Consider the following 19,687-nt stretch of genomic DNA (forward strand, 5'->3'; position numbering starts at 1 on the left):
CTGCTTGTTCTACTAGGATATCGATGATTCAGGTATACAATCTTGGAACAGTCTAATTAACATTGTCACATACAGTAAACATAACAACATATAAACCTATTCTGGTTCCTCCTACTGGTCTAGCTCCAATATACATATACCTCTTTATGTACATATGGCCCTACGATATCGGTTCTGGTTCTAAACAGGTATGAAGTAACTGAATGACATGCCTTTTTCTACCCTGAACCTCAATATTTTTTAATTATATCATTATAAAGGAAAACAAATGGTAAAAAGAATTTGTTTTACATAAACGGTACGTGAATATGTAAACATTGAGCATAGTAATACCTCCAGATTAATAAAAGGGTTTTCGGTTGGTTCACCGCCCAATGTGTTCTGGCTCAATGTCTGCAGTGTTCTGGCTCAATATGTAAACAACTGTGAATATGAATGCTAGTAATTACAAATAAACATGAAAGGAAGTGATTACGTGGCCTTCATACATTTAAGCTACGCACTCAATAAGGCCATTTGGAGGATAATAAGATTAAGACGTTAGTGACAAGAGGCCTCTTCTATCATTTGAGAAACACAAGGGCTCTGTTAACGAGTTTGAAGTGAAGAAAGTTAGTCAATTGAAGAAAAATTGGATTCAGATTCATATTCTACTACGTCTTTTCCATAATGAATTCCAGCGCGCCTTATGGGTACAGAAACAACATGGCTGTAAGCTGTTCGTGTAGAATTACCCCAATAATGACGGTAAATTGGTTGAGCAATAGGATGCTTGTCGCTCCCTTTAGCTTCATAAACCTCGAGCTTCTCCGTGTAATCTCTTAGAGAATCATCCATTACTTGTTTGCCATTTGATTGACTAAAGGAGGTAGGCATCAATTCGAGAATGTGTTCCTGCTCACTTTCTCCTCCTCCCATATTACTTGTGCCTTGAAGAGTTCACTCACTAATCATCATGAACTACAGTATTATTAGGGTTGGTTGATGGTCAAAATGACATAACAATGAACACGTAAAACACGAATAAATTCTTTGAAATAAAATCGAATTAATCACAACTAATAATCATTAATCAACACAGTTAATCGAAAAATCCAAAACAGAATGTTCATTCAATAAAACCCAATGTGTTCTAAAAACCCTAACATGAGTGAAGTAAAAATTGTACTTTATAGAGAGATTGTATATAACTTGCTTTAAGAAATACTTGAAAGAATCACATAGAACTAATAATCTTCATTTATGGAGATTTTATCTTACTCATATATTCTACTACAGTATTTCACTTGAACAACTACAGAAAATAAAAGAAACCCTAACAACCTTAGAAAATTTTCAAAAAAGTTGAAACCCAATCAATTTCTAGAGAGAGCAAGAGCTGAAACCCAATCAAAGAAACTAATTCACTTGAAGCAGCGACGGCAGTAGATCCATGAACGACGGCTTGTTCGCCGGTAAGAAGAACCTCTGTTGTCTCTGGTAGAAGATCAAACTCCCTAGGTTAAATGTTCAGGGTAAAAAGGGAAGAAAAGGAAAATTACATTGTGGTCAAACTCTCTGAGTCAACGGAAAAAAAAAACACAAAAAGAACCATTAATCGAAACCATCGCCACCATCGGATACACCATCATCACAAGATTCACAGCCACCGCCACCACCACCACCGCCACCACCACTTCCACTTCCAGACCCAGGGAGGATGATTTTGAAGCTTTGAATGAGAGGTTCCTCTTCCTCCATCTTCTTCTTTCCTTTGTCGCGCACTGAAACCCCATTTTCAATCACTTCATCATTCTTTACCTTACTGTTGGGAAAATAACCTAATTAACTTGTTCAGTAATATGAAGATAAACGATGCGAAAGTAAAAGTAGAGACACCAAGATTATTTAACGTGGCAAAAAACCCCTCCAAACTAGAAGGTAAAAAACCACGGGACCTAGTCCAGAAATCTTCCACTATAATTAAATAATGGGTTACACAATTCTTCAAGATGTGTAGAAACACTCTTGGACAACTCTTCACCAAACCTATGGTGGATAAACTGAACAAAGAAACAAAGAAATAAAATCTCTTACTCCTTAGGATTTGAACAAATCCTAGATTACTATAGGTTGAAGAAGATAATCACAAACTAAATTGCTTCACAAGATTAATAATCTTCTTTTCTTCAAACCAATATTCTGCTCTTTCAATCTCTCTTGAAAGAACCACTTCAGAAATCTCTCTTTCTCTGACTTCTCTTTGTTCTGGAAGTTGTTTTTTGTCTAATCTCTTCCCTTTCATTCCCTATTTATAATAATAAATAAGGAGGTTTACCAATAGAAATAGGAATTCCTTTTTAGGCTTGAAAAAATAGAAGTTTCTATTTTTTCCCCAAACAAGGAATAAGGGAAATCCTATTCCAACTAGGAGTCCTTTAATTATAAGGAGGGACCCCAACAAACTCCCCCTCCCGACTTATGAAGAGGGACCTACCATCCCCAAACCTGCAACACTGCTACATAGCTCATGTTTGCCTTTGGGTAATGGTTTTGTCATCATATCTGAACCATTGTCTTCAGTATGGATTTTCTCGATCTTCAACACCTTTTCTTCAAGAACATCTTGGATCCACTGGTATCTCACATTTATATGCTTGGACTTGGAATGGAAACTAGAATTCTTACTGAGGTGGATGGCACTCTGACTGTCGCAATGAATAACATAATTATCTTGTTTCATACCAAGTTCTTCTAACAGTCTCTTCATCCATAACATCTCCTTGCAACATTCTGTAATGGCAATATATTCTGCCTCTGTAGTAGATAAAGCTACACACTTTTGTAATTTAGATTGCCATGACACTGCTCCCCCTGAAAGTGTAAATAAGTAGCCTGATGTGGACCTTTTAGAGTCTACATCTCCTGCCATGTCTGCATCTGTGTAACCGACTAATACTGGCTTATCATTACCAAAACATATACGAGCTTTAGACGTACCTCTAAGATACTTCAGAATCCACTTCACTGCTAACCAATGCTCTTTGCCTGGATTAGCAAGAAATCTGCTTACTACTCCAACTGCAAATGCAATGTCCGGTCTTGTACACACCATTGCATACATCAAACTTCCTACAGCTGAAGCATAAGGAATTTTCTCCATTTCTTCTTTCTCACTTCTAGTTGATGGACACTGATCACGAGTCAACTTGAAGTGACTGGCTAATGGACAACTCACTGGTTTTGTCTTGTCCATATTGAACCTTTCTAGAACCTTCTCAATGTATCTTTCTTGTGATAGCCAAAGTTTTCCAGCTTTCCTATCACGAGAGATATGCATGCCAAGAATTTGTTTTGCTGGACCCAAGTCTTTCATATCGAAATACTTGTTTAGTTCCTTCTTTAACCTGCTAATTTTATTAGCATCCTGACCAACAATCAACATATCATCAACATAAAGTAGAAGTATAATCAAATCTCCATCAGGAAATTTATGAACGAAAACACAATGATCTGAAGCCGTCCTGTGATACCCTTGATCCTTCATGAATGATTCAAACTTTTTGTACTACTGTCTTGGTGCTTGTTTCAACCCATATAAACTCTTCTCTAACTTACAAACCAAGTGTTCCTTACCTTTAACTTCAAACCCTGTTGGTTGTTTCATATACACATCTTCCTCCAAGTCACCATGAAGGAAAGCGGTCTTGACATCTAGTTGTTCAATTTCTAGGTTCATACTTGCAGCCAATCCCAATACTAACCGTATCGAGGACATCTTCACCACCGGAGAGAAAATCTCATCAAAATCAATACCCTTCTTCTGCCCAAATCCTTTCACCACTAGGCGTGCCTTATACCGTGGTTGTGAATTTCTTTCTTCGGTTTTGATTTTGAAAACCCACTTATTTTTAAGAATTTTCTTATTCTTGGGTTTTTCAACCAACTTAAAAGTGTTGTTCTTATGCAATGATTCAATCTCATCTTGCATAGCTTTCAACCACTCCTTCTTGTGTTCATCATCTATGGCTTCTTCATAACACTGTGGTTCTCCACTATCTGTAACCATCACATACTCGTGTGGAGGATACTTGGTAGATGGTGCTCTATCTCTAGTCGATCTTCTCAATTCAGCTGGTGGTTCATGTTGAACTTCCATTTCCTGCTCAACATCATCACCTATAGGAACATCTTCATGAGCTTCATCTTCATGATTTTGTTCTTCACCTGCATTATCATGCATAACCTTAGAAGAGATATGTGGATCTAGATCAATGAGATCATTACTATGATTCTCATGCTTCTCAACTTTCCCGAAGTCCTCAATAGTTTGATTTTCAAGAAAGACCACATCTCTACTTCTAATAATCTTCTTATCGACTGGATCCCATAACCTGTATCCGAATTTCTCATCTGCATACCCTAAAAAGATGCATTGCTTGGCTTTATCATCAAGCTTTGCTCTTTGATCTTTAGGTATATGCACAAAAGTCCTGCAACCAAACACCCTTAGGTGTCCATAACTGACTTCTTTCCCAGCCCACACTCTCTCAGCTACATCTCCATCTAATGGTGCTGAAGGTGATAAATTAATCAGATAACATGCAGTACGCATTGCCTCACCCCAAAAGCTTTTAGGCAGCTTTGCTTCTGAGAGCATACATCTGATCCTCTCCACAATAGTGCGGTTCATGCGTTCTGCTACACCATTTTGTTGTGGAGTTTTGGGAACGGTCTGTTCATGTCGAATACCATGGGTTTTGCAATACTCTTCAAACGACCCGATGTATTCTCCTCCATTGTCAGTGCGAATGCACTTCAATGATTTTCCTGTCTCCCGTTCTACCATGTTGTGGAAATTCTTGAAAACTGCAAGTACCTGATCTTTGGTCTTTATGGCATATGCCCAAACTTTCCTGGAAGCATCATCTATAAAAGTAACAAAATACAAAGCACCACCAAGTGTTTTGACCTTTAAAGGTCCACAAACGTCAGAATAAACAAGCTCCAAAACACTGGATTTTCTTTCAGATGCATTCCTTTGAAAGGAAACTCTATGTTGCTTTCCTACTAAACAATGAGAACAAGTGTTTAAATTTATACCTTTTATGTTTGGTAAGTCTTGTCGTTTAGCAAGGATTTGAAGTCCTTTCTCGCTCATATGCCCGAGTCTTCTATGCCAAAGATCAGTGGAAGAATCTTTTTCAACTGCATTCAATTCTCCTTTACACAGTTTTACTTGAGTCCTGTATAAAGTACAACACTTCTTCCCTCTTGCTATCACCATTGACCCTTTTGTGAGCTTCCACTTTCCATCACCAAAGTGACTGTGGTACCCTTCATCATCTAATACTCCGGTAGAGATTAGGTTATATCGAAGATCTGGTATATGCCTCACATTCTTAAGAATCAATGTACTCCCTGTGCTCGTCTCGATTTTCACTTCTCCAATTCCTACGATTTTTGAGAAACCTAAGTTTCCCATCCTGACTTTGCCAAGGTCACCAGTTCTGTAAGATCTAAAGAAATCCTTACATGGAGTAGCATGATACGAAGCACCTGAGTCAACCAACCATGTTGTTTCTAGTTCTGACTCAGTCATACTTAAGCAAGTCTCTTCACAACCTGAGAGTAAGATAATGTCATCACCTGAGGCAACTGCCGCAACATTATCTTGTTTTTCATCATCCTTTTTATTTTCCTTCTTTGTTTTCTTGCAATCACTCTTGTAATGACCCATTTTTCCACAACCAAAACATCTAACTTCTTTCTTTGGTTTTGATCTCCCCCTTGACTTATCACGGTTATGAGGTTTTCTATTTTTACCTCTCCCCCGTCTTTCTGTAACAAGTGCCTCTGAATGAGACTCGTTTGACGATGATTTCCTTCTTGTTTCTTCATTCAACAAACTACCTGTTACGTGATTCATACGCATTATGCCATCAGGAGCAGAATTGCTAAGAGACACCACCAATGTCTCCCAACTATCTGGTAAAGAATTTAGAAGAAGTAAGGCCTGCAACTCATCATCCAAAACTAACTTCATTGCAGAAAGCTGGTTTACTAGACTTTTCATCTCATTCAAGTGTTGAGCAATTGAGGTTCCTTCTTTATATTGTAATTTTCCTAGCTTTCTGAACAAGTAAGCCTTTTTGGCAGCTGTCTTCTGATCATACAATTCTTCTAATTTCCTCCATAGACTATAAGCGGAAGTCTCCGTCGATACATGATGAAAAACACTGGGTTCCACCCATTGTCGAATAAATCCAACAACCTTACGATCTAATACCTTCCAGTCTTCATCATCTATCTTCATCGGTTTTGTACCGTGATTTTCAATGGGTGCAGCTAGGTCTTTGCAGTATAACAAATCTTCCATTTTTGCTTTCCACATCAAGTAGTTTTCTCCATCTAAACTAATCATTCGATTAGTATTCACTTCCATATTTCTGAACAATAAATCCAACCTTAGCTCTGATACCACTTGTTAGGAAAATAACCTAATTAACTTGTTCAGTAATATGAAGATAAACGATGCGAAAGTAAAAGTAGAGACACCAAGATTATTTAACGTGGCAAAAAACCCCTCCAAACTAGAAGGTAAAAAACCACGGGACCTAGTCCAGAAATCTTCCACTATAATTAAATAATGGGTTACACAATTCTTCAAGATGTGTAGAAACACTCTTGGACAACTCTTCACCAAACCTATGGTGGATAAACTGAACAAAGAAACAAAGAAATAAAATCTCTTACTCCTTAGGATTTGAACAAATCCTAGATTACTATAGGTTGAAGAAGATAACCACAAACTAAATTGCTTCACAAGATTAATAATCTTCTTTTCTTCAAACCAATATTCTGCTCTTTCAATCTCTCTTGAAAGAACCACTTCAGAAATCTCTCTTTCTCTGACTTCTCTTTGTTCTGGAAGTTGTTTTTTGTCTAATCTCTTCCCTTTCATTCCCTATTTATAATAATAAATAAGGAGGTTTACCAATAGAAATAGGAATTCCTTTTTAGGCTTGAAAAAATAGAAGTTTCTATTTTTTCCCCCAAACAAGGAATAAGGGAAATCCTATTCCAACTAGGAGTCCTTTAATTATAAGGAGGGACCCCAACACTTACCTCTATCAGCTTTTTCCCATGAACTGCTGCTCCTCAACTGGAAGTGATTTAAAATTTTAACAGATGAACCATGACCGCCACCAGACCCACCGCCACCACCGGTAGTGCCAGACCCACTACCACGGAGAAAGATTTTTAAGCTTCCTTTAGGCTGTATTTCAATAAGAGGTTGCACCAAATCTATCTCCTCCTCCTCCTCCATCTTCTTCTCGCCTTTTCCTTTGTCACGCCCATAAGGACGGAATATACCTTTTTCAATCCTTTCCTCCTTCTTCACCTCAGGGATTCTGAGTCTTCTTCCTCTGTAAAAAAGATCAGCTTCTTTCCAAATTCTTCTCTTCAACTCAAACTCAAACTCACTTCGAAGATTAACATCTCTTTCTTTCCGTAACTTGTTTTTCAGATCAGCCACATCTAAACCATTAAGTTCTTGGATTACTCGAACTCTCTTCTGTTCTATTTCTTTCTTTCTCTGATCATCAAGAGAGATGTTAATCTGAAATTTTTTATTCATTTTTCTATCAGCAACATCTAAACCATTAAGTTCTTGGATTACTTCAACTTTCTTCTGTTCTATTTCTTTCTTTCTCTGATCATCAAGAGAGATTTTGATCTGAAATTTTTTGTTCGTTTTTCTTTCAATGATTGGTTTGATTAGGTTCGTTTCTTCTTCTTCCTCCTCCATCTCCTCTTTCTTACCTCTATCATCACCGTATGGAACGAACACTGGTCTGTTCACTGGTGGTTCTTCCTTCTTAACGTAATAAAACTCCAAAGATTCCAAAAAACGAGAAATAAGATCTAACAAAATAGATTTTTGAATTTCTGTTACCTTATCGAAGAACAATTCCATTTCTCTATCGAAATCATGATTTTCCTCTGGCTTCTCCCTCTTTTCCTCTTCTTTCTCTTTCTCCTCTGAGATTTTTTCTGATTTCTCACTGTTTTCATCTCTTTCTTGTTTCTCCTCTGCCTCTTTCTCTGATCTCTCTCTCTTTTCTCTATCTAATTCATGATTATCCACCGATTTCTCTCTGTTTTTCTCTCTGTTTTCCTCAGACATTTTCTCTGATTTCTCTCTCTCTCTCATTTCTCTCTATCTCTCTCTCTTCTACTGACAGAGATCAAAAGTGGAACTGACGTTTTTTATTAAGTGTGGAAGTGACTTTATACCCTCTGAAACGTTCTTTTTCTAATATCTGGTTTAGTTTAGTTAAATCTTAACCGTTGATTGACCTAAACAACGGTGTAGATTGGAAGATTATTGTGCGATCCTTGTGATAGTTACAACTATTGGAAGCGTGGGTTTAGTTTTCTGTTATGATTTTCTGTTATGATTGGTTTCTAAACGAAAAGTTTGTTTTTATTCCTCTTTCTCTCTCATCAAAAAACGACAAACATAAACCCTTTTTTCAGATAATAGATAGAAAGATAATTAAGGTCACACGTGGATAACAGCAATTAAATACCCAATAATGATAAGAAAAGAGAATAGGCTAGGGAATTGGGAGTGAAACTCACTCACTTCGCTGGCATATTGAGAAGGGAATTAGAAGGGACTTCACGTGTTATTTGCGATTATGCCCTTTTAAATATCTTAATCAATATTTGGTCCTTTATGACTTTTAATCTGAGCTGCCCATTTCCATCAATGGTTAAGAGAAGATTCTAACCTAAACATAGTTAGCCCTCACCTTCTCTCTCTACAAAAAATGCCAAAACCGAGCTGCTCTAAGTTCAACAAAAAAAAAACCGAACTGCTCCTTACTTCCCAAAAAAGTAAGGCATTCAAGTGTTTAAATCGATTTTGGTACAAATTTATCATCAAATCTTTTAAGGTTTTATCACAAACTTTTTGTCTAAAAGATCTGATTGTGGTGAATTAAATGGAATTTGAAAAGTTGGAAGTAGAAGTGCTCTGTTAATGACTGAATTTTAATCCTTACAAGTCATAAGTGACATGGATATCCCAACATTAAAGAAGACCTTAAATTTAACATAACCATTGAAAATGAATAAAGTATTTAAAGATCCATGAAAATAAAACATTAAAAGTTGAAACAACTAAATCTTCTAAAATCTATCGAAAATTACATATCAATAGTACTTTAATATCTTTCCAAGTGAAACATAACAACTAATTAAATATTTCGAACTCCCAAAATTTGTTTTCCATCTTCATTCCTTTAAGTACTACCATCGCCAGAATATGTTTTAGGTGAAAACAAAGTTTGAGGCCGATAAACACCCATTAATAACTCCATATTAGACTGCATATGAGGATAAAAAAGAATAAGATATAAGATATATAATGAATTATATGATAATATGAAATACATATAAAGAGTTATAACATTACCACATGTGCAGGCGGTGTGAAGAACATCTCCCCTTGTATATCATTACTACCAAGTAAACTTTCTTGTGTAGTTTGAAAATCACAAACCGGATTATAAGAAGGCATTGTAGAAGAGGTACCCTAAATACAAAAACTCGAAGACAGAGTTAGCATAGAAACAAATAGTCATTATAACGAACCAACATATGATGGTAAGAGTTATAAATTACCATGTGAGTAGGCGTTTCAAAGAACATGTTCTCTTGCGTACCATTACCACCAAACTCACTTTGTTTTGACATGTCAAGATTAGGTGTAGGAGTGGTACACTAAAGTTAAAAAGGAAAGAAATATATATAAGTTAAAGTTGAAACATACATAAAAGTACAAAATCCACAAGTTAAGATATACTTACGCGTTTCTTTGGTTTGTAAACTTTCTTTTTAAATCTTGTCTCTCGAGGACGCCCCTTCTTCTTACATGACACTGGATCAAGTATATCTTCTCGTGCATTATCCTCACAATCAACGGTATAACCCGTGGATTTAGTAGTTCCAGGACAACTGCTCGTTTCATTCAAAGTATATGTCTTCGGCTTATATTGAAGCAAATAATCTCGAAAGTCCTTAGCACTTCTTTCATTTTCAGATGCAACACTCGCTAGTTCATTGGACAATAGACACAAGTCATCATAAATTTTTTGTTCCGGTGTTGTATTCCAACCTCCATAATTGATATTAATCTTTGTGTAAGATCTTATTACATCCTTCCTCCATCTTCTTAGTATATATTTCTCGGGTATAACATTAACTTTGTTTTTACACAATATAGTTATAGCATGTCGACACAATATCCCCTTAAATTCAAACATTAAACAGTTGCACCTAACTTCACATTCAATATGATTGTAAAGAACATGGTACGTTGAAAATTTAGTTCCTTTACCGATTTCCTTCTCTTCCGTAATGTTATATTCGTATACCGAACCAAACTCAATACAACTTTCTATCCGCAACCCATCTTTCCAACAATTTCCAACTGAAATTCTCTAAATTTTATAAGAGTGTACTTTTCTCTCATTTGTTTTTCTATTTGGAATGGACTCACACATGGCATTTCTAAATTATATGACTTAAAATCTTCTTTTGCCTCTTTTTCAACTTTATCCTTTAAAGCTAAATTGTATTGTTCAACAAAAAGCTTCAAGGTCGTTTTTAGACCCACATATCCATCAAAAAACATTCATACTTTCACTACGTTGGGTACTAGACATTCCTGCCCAAAAGTGATTTATTACAAAAATTGGTACCCACCTTTTTCTTTCTGTGTACAAAGCCTCCAACCAGTTATTATCCTCTAGTTCATATTCCTCTATCATAAGCCTCCACCTACGCTCGAACTCTTCCGGACTAAGTGTGTCGTAGACGATCTCACTAAGAGTACGACTTATCAAGTCGAATTTTTTGTACCTTTTATGTTTTTCAGGTACTTTCTTCATTACATGCCAAAGACACCATCGATGTCTTGTATTAGGAAATACATTAGCAATTGCATTCTGCATAGCTTTATCTTGATCCGTAATAATGGCATCAGGAGTTTTTTCATCCATACAAGAAAGCCAAGTCCTAAACAACCAAGAGAACGTTTCTGTGTCTTCATAAGACAATAAACCACAACCCAAGAGAATAGATTGTCCATGATGGTTTACTCCAACAAAAGGAGCAAAAGGAAGACCATAAGTATTTGTAAGGTAAGTGGTGTCAAACGTTACCACATCTCCGAATTCTTTATATGCCTCTCTACTCCTCCTGTCTGCCCAAAAAACATTACGTAACCGTCCTTCATCATCTAAATCCATCACACAAAAAAAGCCATTATTTTTTCTTTGCATAGCCAAAAATTATTGTTGAATCGCAGCACTATCTCCATCTCCAAGACGTAACATCCTCGCTTTTTGGATGTAATTTCTGACATCTCTTTCATTAAAGGAAACGTTCTCATAACCACCGGCTGCGACCACTTGTTGCCTAAAACTTCGACAAGGTCTGGTTCCTGCTATATCACAAATTTCTAGTTGCCTAGCCACATGTGGACTAATCTTCCTATTACATCTATAGTGACGGACTTTTCCAGGACTTAGGATATGATTATGATCTAGATTTACAATAGTAGTTTCCCATTTTCCGTTATCTTGTAACTTAGCACTAATTTTGACTTTGCACCCACTTAAACAACTAGGTTGTGGAGCTATAGGATTGCGTCCTTTCGATTTATGTGTTTCGTTCTTACCACATGCTACCGTAACATATCTTACAATTCCAAGATGTTTTTTCTTAGATGCTTTCTTGATTGGAAATCCTACTTTTTTTGCGTAACTAAGACAATATTCATATAGTTGATCAACATTATCAAATTCCATCCCTGATCTAGGCACTTGTACTTCCGATTTAATTAGAACAAACATCTTCTTTGCCATCTTTAGATGTCGAGTCAAAAACATCAAATTTCTCATTATCTGAATTCATTCCTGTGCACATTGAATAAAATTTCAAACTAAAAAAAAACTAATCAATTCGCTGTGACTTCGATTGAATTATAAATTCTTTTATTACACATTCATTCATAACTTAAACAAACAAAATAATATAAGAAATATTTAAATATTGTAAGATGATAGACACATACCTCAGAATACCCAAATAATATTAAAGAAATTCTCAAGAATATGAAACCCTAGTTTTGTGGGGATATATTTCTTCAGAAGATGAGCTCAAGACTTAGACAAAAAGTTTGTGATAAAACCCTAAAAGATTTAATGATAAATTTGTACCAAAACCGATTTAAAAACTTCAATGCGTTACTATTGGGGGAAGAAAGAAGGAGCAGCTCGGTTTTGGCGTTTTTTGTAGAGAGAGAAGGTGAGGGCTAACTATGTTTAGGTTAGAATCTTCTCTTAACCATTGATGGAAATGGGCAGCTCAGATTAAAACCCATAAAGGACCAAATATTGATTAAGATATTTAAAAGGGCATAATTGCAAAAAACACGTGAAGTCCCTTCTCAATATGCCAGCGAAGTGAGTGAGTTCTGACGTGGGGGACCCACGTCAGAATTCACTCCCAATTCCCTAGCCTATTCTCTTTTCCTATCATTATTGTTAAATACCACTATGGTACTAACCGTCTTCACCCATCAACGGGTGGGAATCGGACGGGTACAGGCGTTCATGGACACTTGAAGTATCGGGTCGGGCACAAAATTTCAATGGCTATTAGGGTAAGCGGGTTAACCGAACGGACAGTTTTGAAACTCGCCTTGCCCATTATCCGTCCAAGCCCATTAAGAAGCTCGGGTAATTCGAGTATGGGCGGGCGGGTAGCGAGAGAGAAGAGTTTCATTCGGTTACAACCATAACTAACTAGCTTGTACATTTATAAGCTTGTACATTTCTGTTATAGAGAGAGAAGAGTTTCATTCCGTTACAACCATAACTAACTAGTTTGTTAGGAATAGTTAGTTATGGTTGTTATATTAGTTTTAGCTATAGGCAACTCAGTCTTTATCTTTCTTACACTCTAATGACACCATCCCTTACATTCTTCTAAAGTAAATGTAACACTATGCTTACACCTCTATAGCCTTCTCTGTCACTCTCTCTCTTATTTCTCTCTCTCTCTTCTAAAATAAAATTTCAGTTGGACAACAACGAGTAGTTTATTCTTTAAAACCCACCTCTCCTTGATAGTAGGTGGGTATAATTCTTCTTTTTGGTCCACCCTATCTGGGTAAATATGTGGACTGAACAATATTTAGAGAAAAGATATTTTGTTATATGGAATGACCATTCAAATAAACCATAACTAACTCAATACAGCTAAAGACAAGTCAGACTTTTGTTTTCTCCGAACACTATCCTATTTTTATTATTTTTTTCTCCCTCTATCTTCTCTTCCCAACACCATCAACTCCGAGGACCATTAACACTAACTCTGCCCGTCATCTCTCTCTTCATCCCTCTTTCTTTTCTCTTATCTCTCTCTTTCTTTCTCTTTCTACCCTATTCTATTTCCTAGCGAAAGGGAGGCCCCTTTGTCGGAAACTAGACGAAGAACCATACAGTCTCGCTTGGATCGAGACTCCAAATTCAGGCGAGAATCGTTTGGATATGGACATTCACATGGTTTTCCAGACGAAGGGTTTCGGTTAAGGGACTATTTCTCTCGCCGAAACTTAGAGAGAAGGACGGATAAAGGGAGAGGCAAATAAGAGTGAGAGAAGAGAGAAAAGAAAGAGAAGAGAGAGAAGAAAGAAAATAGAGAAGATGAAGTCATCGACTGTCATTCGCTGACTTCGGCTATCAACTTTCTGTGGACGACTTGAAGATTCTGTATGTTTGATGCATACCTTTTGTGGTTTCCACCTTGTACCCCTGAATTTTTTGGTTCCCAAAACATGGACCTGAATTATAATTCTTGTAAGTTCAGACTAGGGGGTGAGATTTCATACTGTATTTCATTTAAAAACGATTACCAGCTGAGTCGACTCAGTAGTGATCCCCGATTTAAATGTGGTGGGTCCCATCTCATTACCGCAAAAGAGCGGGTTGGGTTCATGTCAAGAAGAGCATCACCGAAAAGCCACTAGTAATAAAGCAAAAAGAAGATACTCTCTCTCTCTTTCTCTCTCTAGATCAACAATGGGGGATAAACAAGCCGACGATGATGACGACGAGGGTTTCGGTGACTTCAAGTTCATCTCTTTTTCAAATTCCAATCAACCCATCCAGAAGGACGATGACGACTGGGGCGATTTCATTCAACATTTCTCCCCCAAACAAGATACAAATCCATCCCCAACTCCAATTCAATTCCCACCTTCTAATGGATTTTCCCATCCTTCAAACCCTAGTATAATTCCCTCTCAAAATTTCGAATTCTTCAACGGTACCTCCGATCCATGGGTGAATTCCACAGAATCTCAGCTTACTAAAGTAGATTCAGAAAAGGATTTGGCTTCACCTGCTTCTTCTCTATGGGAGAAGCCTCGAGGAGCTATACCTCTTTCGATTTTTGGTGACGAAGAAGAGGATGAATCTGAATCAACTAATCCTCCCATCGATAATACCCAAAATTTGTTTACTTCCTCAAAACAGACATCTCCAGTGAAAAATGAATTAAGTTTTGGATCTGGTTTTGCTATCAAAGATATAATTGTCAATTTGTATACTCAATCTGAGCATTTAAAGGCAGAAAGTGAATCGATCTCTAATTCTAATTCTAATCTGGTGGATGAAAATGGGGTTTTAGATGATAATGATGATGATGATGGTTGGGAATTTAAAGATGCTTCCTTTGAAAAGAGATCTCAAGATAACAACTCCTCTGAATCACAGGTAAAAGATCTATTAGTAGTTTCTCAATTTTCATGTTCATTTCTGTCTTGAATCATTGAATGGTAGGGCAAAATAACTTACAGTATCTTTTATGACCTGTTATAGAGAGATGACAAGATCTCAGCTTTACCCAAATTGAAATTTGACCCATTGTCGAAAACTAATGGAGATATTCAGGTGAATTATTGTTTTTAACTTTCATATCTTTACAAAGAACAATTTGATTTACTAGGGAACTGTTGATCTGATGTGCCTAGAAACTAAGTTACAAAATATATACATTTTGAAGGTTGGTGTTGGAGTGAAAGCTTGTGAAAATTCTCAAGGTGTTGATGGGCAATTAGGTGATAATTGGTTTGTGACATCAAATGAGTTTTCAAACAAATCAACCAGAACTGAAAATGGAGTAGTTTTTGAGTCAAGTAGGGCTACTAATTCAAGTGAATGTACTTCAGATCCATTCGGTCAATCCGAGCAGATTATAACTCAAAATGGGTTCGATTCTTCTCGGGTTAATGAAAATTTTGATTCTGATGACAATTTTTTCGAGTTTAAGGATTCATTTTCCGAAACTGGAACTGCAAATGGCTACCCTGGCTCTGGGCAAAAGGTGATTCATTTAGTAGACTTGTTTATTTCTTTTCACTGAAATTCATCAAAAATGTAATCTTTTGATACCAAAGTTTCAGGAAAATTTGAATGGTGGTGATCAATCAGCTGGCCGAGTAGAAGTGGTGAATGCTAAAGACGAAATTCAGGTGGATAATAAATTACCATTTCTTTGTTCTTTTATTAAATGCACCAAGTATACTAAAATTCTGCACCGCCATTACTTGTTCTCTTGGGATTGGTACCCTGAATTGTATGAAGATGTTTCTATTGCAATCTGTGTCCACGGAAAGTCTGAAGTCCTCATACTACCATAATTACTAATAGCTCATAAGTCCCTTGCTCTATATTTTCAGGTCAATGGAAAAGAGTTCCCAAACCATCAGGGAGAACCGTCTATCTCACATTTTAGCAATGGAAAAGTGGATTCTGATGATTCCTTATTTGGTTCAAATATGAGCAATATCAAACTCGATTCAGGTGACTCCTTTTTCGGGGAAGGTTTTAGCAACCACAAACTGGATTCTAGTGATTCTCTATTTGGTGAAGATGTATTTACGTATAAACCCTCCACGTCGATGAGAAATGGTATCAACAACCAGGTTATAGGCTCAAACCTTTCTCTTAATGATCTCATATCTAACTTATACAGTCAGGCTGAGCCCAGCCCAAGTAATATTACTCCTCAAGGAGCCACTTTAGATGGATTGAGTTCTGCTCAAGAAGTCTTAAGTTCTGATTTAATGAATGGGGGAGATGATCTTGATGATTCATGGGAGTTTAAAGGTGCGCCCTCGGAAGCTGGTGCTGGAGAGGTTCTTCAAAAGCTTCCTACTGAGCTAAATTCTACCATCGCTTCTTATAAAGGAACCATGGAAAATGGACTTTATTCTGCTCAGATGGATTTGAGTTCTGAAATAGTAAATGGTGAAGATGATTTTGCTGATCTGTGGCAATTCAGAGGTGCTCCCTCAGAAGGGTTCTTAGCAGCTAGTCCAGAAGATGCTCTTCAAAAGTTCCATACAGAACCAAAATCTTCCTTTATTTCTCCCCCAAAAGACCCTGAAAATGGATTTCATTCTGCTCGAAAGGATTCTAATTCTGAATCAGTGATCATTGAAGATGATTTTGATGAAATATCGTGGGAGTTTAGAGGTGCAGTATCAGAGAATGCATATGTTGATACTGGTACAACAGATACACTTCAAAAGTGTTCTACCGAATCAAATTTGAAAACTTACATAGATTTTTACAGTAGATTGAAAGAGGATTCATACTTCATTGCTCTTCGCCATATTGATGGTCTGAAGGTTGGTATATCAACTATAAACATCGTATTTCAACCTGGGCTATATTTCTATTTCTGTTTTTTTAGTATATATTTATATCAGCATCCCTGTCGGTTGATGCCACGATACATATTCATTTATTTTGTATATACATTGTTGTAGAAAGCTAAAACAGCCGCTGCTCTTTCTAGCGAAGATGCAAAAGCAGATGCCCTGCATGATGAAATTCAGGTGTGTGTGTATGTGATTATTTCACTTGACTAGGCCCCTCTCAATTCGATTTTTATTATTTGGGACTGAACTATCATAAATAAATCTCAGCAATCATTTCATTGGAATTATCACAAACTTATTATGAAAAGAGACTTCTCTCCCTTTCTTTAACTAATTAGCACTTTTGTCTCTCTTTTGACTGAGGAAGGCCTTCAGAACTACTGACAATAACCTGTCCGTTATGTTTCCCATTGAATCAAATTTTCTGTTCAGTTGCTCAGATCATCAATGACCAAGTTCGCCTGATACTAAGAATTCCGAAGTATTTCTGGTAACATTTAATCACATCGAGATTCAGATGTAATTATTAACATGTTGGTATTTCATATGTGTACACTTCTTCTTTACTGCCATTTCCGTAGTGACGTAGTCCCGTATCTACTGTTTATGCAATAACTTTTTTCCCAGTGGTAACCATTTCTGATACTCTTCTTAGTTTTGGGGTATGAAGAACTTCCAGATTACATAGTCGACGAGCTTAACAAAGTTTTGATGTATAATATGTACTTGGTTGCTCCTGTTTTCCAGGCTGCTCACAAGAAACTGCACCAAGGAGGTGTTTTCTCGGAAGAAGTTAAGTTGAAGGAGCGCCAACCTAGAAATGTTTTTGTTCAAGAGTTGCTTAAACTTGTGAAGCAACCAAAATTCCAAGTTCTTGAGTCAGAATATCAACTGTCTCAACAAATATTGTCAGTAAGTTGTTATTCCTCTTAATACTGAAGTTGTAAAGTCGAAAATGAAGATTATTACTCTTGCTTCTGAAATAGTTATTTGTTTGTTTACTTACCAAGAGAGCACATTTTGTTTAAATTTAAGCCATTGTTATTGTAGTCTCATTTCTCAGAATGGCAAAATGTTTTGTTAGGCTTTCCTTTTTAATTGCATCGAATCAATTCGACTTGTGCTAACTGGTAATGTGATGTTAATAGGCAGAGAAGAATTTGAGCTCAGCAATAAACATGTTTGAGCATGCCATTTCTATGGCAAAGATCCTGAACCTGGGGTCCATGGAAGACCAATTCGCTTATATTTCGACATGGTCTAAAATACTTTCAGTTTGTGCCCAAGAGTTGAAGCATGGTTCTTTCATTTGGAAGCAGTCATTACAAAAGAAAGTTCACAGGCAAATATTATCGAAAACTCAAGGTAATTCTCGACTCTTGCATTAAATTTGATTTTCAATCTTATTATTCTACTTATTTACTCGTGAAAGTTACAGGTCAGCAATATGTTCTTGCTCTTGGAGAAATATACAGAGTTGTTGAAGTTATGAGAGCGTCTATAACACTTTATAAACCTTGGTTACTCTCTAGCCTAGAAAACCCTAAGCAAATATTTGCCCTTCTGGAGGAGTGTACTGCTGCATGGTCAGATTCTAGATTGGAAGAAGCTATATTAGGTTTTTCAGATCAGATTGGTTTTGGATTTAAAGGGACTTCTTGTTCATTAATGGAATCCATCAAGTTCGTCAGAAATCTCGACATGGTTTCTCTTCAGAATCATGCTTCTGCTACCCAAGAACCAATTTGCAGGCTATCATTCTTGTTACTGAAGATGGTTCCAGGTATGAATCAAATCTCGATTTTGTTGTTTTAGGAACTGATCACAATATTCACATCAGTCAATAAGCTACACCCCTGCCCGGATATATGTTTCTTCTGCATCTCATGCATTTGAGTTCCTTCCCCTTTGTGTGTGCGTGTGTGTCTGTCTGTCTCTCTCTCTCTCAAGCACCCACCCACGCACGCATGTGTAAAGTTCGCCTACTTTGGTTTTTACCACTCTTTTCGTCGAATGTCCAAACACATCTTGATGAATTGTTTCTCATTTTTCAAAAAATGATTTCAGGCATGAAAGCAGTAGCGTGGAATGGAGATCAATACTTTCTCACACTTGCGAACTTGTGGGCGAATCTAATATCACCTGATCCTCCGATATTACCACGAATTGTAGTTAAATAGTTCAATGGTAAAACTTGAATTGAAAGCTCACTTTCGGACCTTTAAACTTGGTCCACAAAATCTCCTTCCAGATGAAGATGCGCATTAGCAGAAGAAAATACCAGGGAATCCGTCTTGGCAGTGGAAGAACCAAAAGTTTATACTGGTATGGGATAAAACCCAAAACTGTGCAGGTTAAAAGCAAAGATATGAAGCATCGGTGGCTCGTAAATCATTTGATCGATTGGTGAGTAGTAAAGTGTATTTTTTTCCCATTTATTGTTTCTGATTCTTTCGAGGGAAGTTGTAGTACAGTATATGATGGTGGATAAAGAGGTAATTTTGAGATGAGATTGATATAATGTGAATATCATTACTGGGTGCCATCAAGGAGAGTAGTAGAATACCCTTATATACCTTTAGCTTTTGTCGTTGTAGAATTGTTCAACTTTAAAGCATAAGATGGAGAGTGCAAACTGATTCCCGAATTGTTTAAAATCGATGTTTTTGTTGCATTTGTAGCTCATCTGATTTCCAGCACCTTCAAGGCATCATTTTGATATTTCTTGGATAAATTGGTAGCTCGTCTGTTTTTGTTCATCTCCATGGACAGCCTAACCGAGTTTCTGAAAATGATTTTGGATGAGTCTAGAAATGTTAGTAAGATTGAGCGGACATGGTTTCTGTAGTTTAGTTGTAAAAGCGGAGACATCAAAATTGTATTTTGTCAAGAAAAAGC

At 36.8% G+C, this 19,687-nt stretch overlaps 3 protein-coding genes across 4 annotated transcripts; 1 reads left to right on the forward strand and 2 right to left on the reverse strand.

Annotated features, from left to right (window-relative positions):
- Positions 1-1,221: 1,221 nt before the first annotated feature.
- On the reverse strand, positions 1,222-8,245 carry LOC147570098 (uncharacterized). The gene is made up of 2 exons (XM_086656670.1): positions 7,108-8,245; positions 1,222-1,804 (listed from the first exon to the last, which is right to left on the reverse strand). The coding sequence occupies exons 1-2, from the start codon at positions 8,195-8,197 to the stop codon at positions 1,797-1,799; spliced, it is 1,098 nt and encodes a 365-aa protein (XP_086512796.1). The 5' UTR covers positions 8,198-8,245; the 3' UTR covers positions 1,222-1,796.
- Positions 8,246-11,345: 3,100 nt separating this feature from the next.
- Positions 11,346-11,921, reverse strand: LOC147570099 (protein FAR1-RELATED SEQUENCE 5-like). Its single transcript, XM_086663880.1, has one exon. The coding sequence runs from the start codon at positions 11,919-11,921 to the stop codon at positions 11,346-11,348; it is 576 nt and encodes a 191-aa protein (XP_086520006.1).
- A 1,402-nt stretch (positions 11,922-13,323) lies between these two features.
- On the forward strand, positions 13,324-19,446 carry LOC147570100 (uncharacterized). Of its 2 annotated transcripts, none has more exons than XM_086656672.1 (10): positions 13,324-14,837; positions 14,943-15,014; positions 15,127-15,447; positions 15,521-15,595; positions 15,803-16,756; positions 16,898-16,966; positions 17,537-17,701; positions 17,938-18,154; positions 18,228-18,572; positions 18,857-19,446. In XM_086656672.1, exons 1-10 carry the CDS (start codon positions 14,142-14,144, stop codon positions 18,967-18,969), a joined length of 3,027 nt encoding a protein of 1,008 aa, XP_086512798.1. In that variant the 5' UTR covers positions 13,324-14,141; the 3' UTR covers positions 18,970-19,446. The 2 variants fall into 2 exon arrangements, with proteins under 2 accessions (XP_086512798.1, XP_086512799.1); XM_086656673.1 differs by having other exon boundaries at positions 15,527-15,595.
- The last annotated feature ends 241 nt before the right edge of the window (positions 19,447-19,687 follow it).

Source organism: Eschscholzia californica, unplaced genomic scaffold, assembly GCF_041429995.1.
Source record: "Eschscholzia californica isolate CP2 unplaced genomic scaffold, dmEscCali1.0.p SCAF_1, whole genome shotgun sequence".
NCBI classification, from domain to species: Eukaryota; Viridiplantae; Streptophyta; class Magnoliopsida; order Ranunculales; family Papaveraceae; genus Eschscholzia; species Eschscholzia californica.

Bases quoted from the DNA above. Each gene is read 5' to 3' on its own strand.
- LOC147570099 (XM_086663880.1), bottom strand. From the start codon at position 11,921: ATGGCAAAGAAGATGTTTGTTCTAATTAAATCGGAAGTACAAGTGCCT.
- LOC147570100 (XM_086656672.1), top strand. From the start codon at position 14,142: ATGGGGGATAAACAAGCCGACGATGATGACGACGAGGGTTTCGGTGAC. The intron at 15,448-15,520 runs GTGATTCATTTA...TTGATACCAAAG, and splicing joins ACCCTGGCTCTGGGCAAAAG to TTTCAGGAAAATTTGAATGG. The intron at 16,757-16,897 runs GTTGGTATATCA...ACATTGTTGTAG, and splicing joins GCCATATTGATGGTCTGAAG to AAAGCTAAAACAGCCGCTGC.
- LOC147570098 (XM_086656670.1), bottom strand. From the start codon at position 8,197: ATGAGAGAGAGAGAGAAATCAGAGAAAATGTCTGAGGAAAACAGAGAG.